We start from the raw sequence: 3,370 nt of genomic DNA, 5'->3' as shown, positions 1-3,370 counted from the left end.
TAGATGGACCAAGGTGTAGAGTAATTACTGTAAACGACATATAACTGAATATCGTCAAATTCATGTAACTTATCATTTAATCAGTGTATCCCAGACAATTTCTCAGCAGATACGAATGGCACCTGATCCGTATTAAATTAGCGTTTGGACTGACACATCACGGTAATGAAGGAGCAGCGAGTTCACAGCCGTGAGCTAATGCACTGCTCAATCCATCCTAATACGGCGTCAGTTTGGCCGGAGCTACAAAATCTTGCCAAATTCCCAACTGCAGCCCCAAAAGGGCGTGGTCTTCCGACTGTAAAAATGAGTAGTACAGGTTACAGACTCCTGCGTCAATGAAGTGCGATCAACATTTTCTTTCCAGAATGAGATTTTCACTCTGCAGCGGAGTGTGCGCTGATATGAAACTTCCTGGCACATTAAAACTGTGTGCCCGACCGAGACTCGAACTCGGGACCTTTGCCTTTCGCGGGCAAGTGCTCTACCAACTGAGCTACCGAAGCACGTCTCACGCCCGGTACTCACAGCTTTACTTCTGCCAGGTTTTTCTTTGCCTGCAATTCCAAAAGTAGTGTCGGTACGAAGCACCCTCGGAAACGAAACAGTGGCAGGATGCACCCTCTGACACAAAGTGCTGGTATGATAATTCTTCGACCACACAACATTGCTGCAAAGCACCTACGGCGACGCAACGTTGATATGAAGCATCACCTGTCTTGCACAATTAATAAGGAGCGCTCTCCACCTCACACAGTGTTACAAAGTACACTCTGCATCACTACATTGTTGCTAAGTACTCTCTATTATGCAACATGGATACACAGCACCTTCGGGCATGCAACATGGATACCCCGCACATTCAGGCATGCAACACGGATACACGGCACCTTCGGGCATGCAACACGGATACACGGCACCTTCGGGCATGCAACACGGATACACGGCTCCTTCGGGCATGCAACATGGATACACGGCACCTTCGGGCATGCAACATGGTTACACGGCACCTTCGGGCATGCAACACGGATACACCGCACCTTCGGGCATGCAACACGGATACACGGCACCTTCGGGCATGCAACACGGATACACGGCACCTTCAGGCATGCAACACGGATACACGGCACCTTCGGGCATGCAACATGGATACACGGCACCTTCGGGCATGCAACATGGTTACACGGCACCTTCGGGCATGCAAAATGGTTACACGGCACCTTCGGGCATGCAACATGGATACACGGCACCTTCGCGCATGCAACACGGATACACGGCTCCTTCGGGCATGCAACACGGATACACGGCTCCTTCGGGCATGCAACACGGATACACGGCACCTTCGGGCATGCAACACGGATACACGGCACCTTCGGGCATGCAACATGGTTACACGGCACCTTCGGGCATGCAAGACGGATACACGGCACCTTCGGGCATGCAACACGGATACACGGCACCTTCGGGCATGCAACGTGGATACACGGCACCTTCAGGCATGCAACATAGATAACAGTACCCCCTGTCACGTAACGTCGATAAACAGCACCCTATGTTACGCAATGTCGATACATAGAACCCTGTGCCATGTAAATTCGATACACAGTTCCCACTGCCACGAAACACCAATACACAACCACCTCTGGCATGCAGCCTCGATACAAACACCCTCTGCCAATCAACATGGATGAAAGGCACTCTCTTGCACACAATGTTGATACAAGGCGCCCTTTGCCATGCAATGATGATGCAAAGCGCTCTCTGCCATGCAACATCGGTATGAAGCATTCTCCGCTAAGCAATTTCGATACAAAACTCCCTCTGTCAACCACTAACGATACAAAGCTCCCCGTGCCACACAAGTTCGAAACAAAGCATGCTATGCCCTGCCACATAGATACGCAGAACCATCAGCACACAATATCGATACAAAGCACCCTCTGCCACGCAACGTCTATACAAAAGGAACCTCTGCTACGCTAATACGATACAAAGCACTAACTGCATGCTGTATGAAGCATCCTCCACCACGCAAAGCCGATATGAAGCACCCTCTTTCACGCGACTTTGGTACGAAGAACACAACATTGGTAAGAAGCACTCTTGGCCACACAACGTCGGTAAGAATTACCGTCTACCACACAACATCATTATGAAACACCCTCCGCCATGCTACATCGGTACGAAACACCCACTGCCACGCAACGTCAGTGCGAAACATCCTCCGCCACGCAACGGCAGTATGGGCCCCCCTCTGCCACCGAACATTGGTGTGAAACACTGGGTGGCACCTACCATCGGCACAAAGCACGGTCGACATACAGCGTCGGTGCATAACGCCCTCCGCCACACGGCATCGGTACAAAGCATCGCTACGATGCTCCCTCCACCATGCAACATCAGTACGAACCTCTCTCCTCAATGCAATACTGGTACAAATCTCCCTCCGCCATGCAACACAACTACAAAGTTCCCTCCTCTATGCATCACCAGTACGAAAGCAACACTGATACGAAGCACCATATGCAACGCCACAGTGGTACAAAAGACTGTCCACCATGTAAAACTGGCACAAAGCTTCCTCCACCAAGGAATACTGGTACAAAAGCTCCCTTCGCCACGCAACACACCCTCATGAATCTCCCTCTGCCACACAACACTAGAACGATGCACCTTAATCAATGCAACACTGTTATGAAGCGCCCCTCGACACACAACGTAGATATGAAGCGCCATCCGCCTTGTTATACATCGGGACTAAGTGCCCTCTGCCACCAGACATTGCCGGCCGGAGTGGCCGAGCGGTTCTAGGAGCTACAGTCTGCAACCGCGCGACCACTACGGTCGCAGGTTCGAATCCTGCCTCGGGCATGGATGTGTGAGATGTCCTTAGATTAGTTAGGTTTAAGTAGTTCTAAGTTCTAGGGGACAGATGACCTCAGAAGTTAAGTCCCATTGTGCTCAGAGCCATTTTTGAACCACCAGACACTGGTAATGTACGCACTCTACCAAACAGTAATGAGACAAAATACCTTCCACCACACAAAATCGGTCGAAGCGTCCTGAGTTACGCAACATCATACGAAGTACATTCTGTCATGCAACACTAGTACAGACACACCCTGACATACACAGTCGAGATGACGGACCCTCCCACCATAGCTACACGTGAGTAGCAGTAAGTATAAATGGCCAGGCGACCTGTGTGTCATAGCAGCAGTTTTCTAGATGAGCCAATGTGCTGCATTTTTGTTAATTTTTTTTATTTTTTTTTAGTGGCCCTGAGCACTATGGGACTTAACAGCTGTGGTCATCAGTCCCCTAGAACTTAGAACTACTTAAACCTAACTAACCTAAGGACATCACACAC

The 3,370-nt window shown here is 50.1% G+C and overlaps 1 protein-coding gene across 1 annotated transcript; it reads left to right on the top strand.

The window, feature by feature from the left end:
- Window positions 1–838: 838 nt before the first annotated feature.
- On the top strand, window positions 839–1,513 carry LOC126471021 (P-selectin glycoprotein ligand 1-like). Its single transcript, XM_050099081.1, has one exon. It carries the CDS (start codon window positions 839–841, stop codon window positions 1,511–1,513), a length of 675 nt encoding a protein of 224 aa, XP_049955038.1.
- The last annotated feature ends 1,857 nt before the right edge of the window (window positions 1,514–3,370 follow it).

Source organism: Schistocerca serialis, chromosome 3, assembly GCF_023864345.2.
Source record: "Schistocerca serialis cubense isolate TAMUIC-IGC-003099 chromosome 3, iqSchSeri2.2, whole genome shotgun sequence".
In the NCBI taxonomy this organism is placed as follows: domain Eukaryota; kingdom Metazoa; phylum Arthropoda; class Insecta; order Orthoptera; family Acrididae; genus Schistocerca; species Schistocerca serialis.
The sequence above is the reverse complement of the archived record's forward strand: the minus strand, read 5'-3'. Positions and strand labels throughout refer to the sequence as shown.

What these genes read in the sequence shown, in the direction of transcription:
- LOC126471021 (XM_050099081.1), top strand. Translation starts at nt 839, where the DNA reads ATGCAACATGGATACCCCGCACATTCAGGCATGCAACACGGATACACG.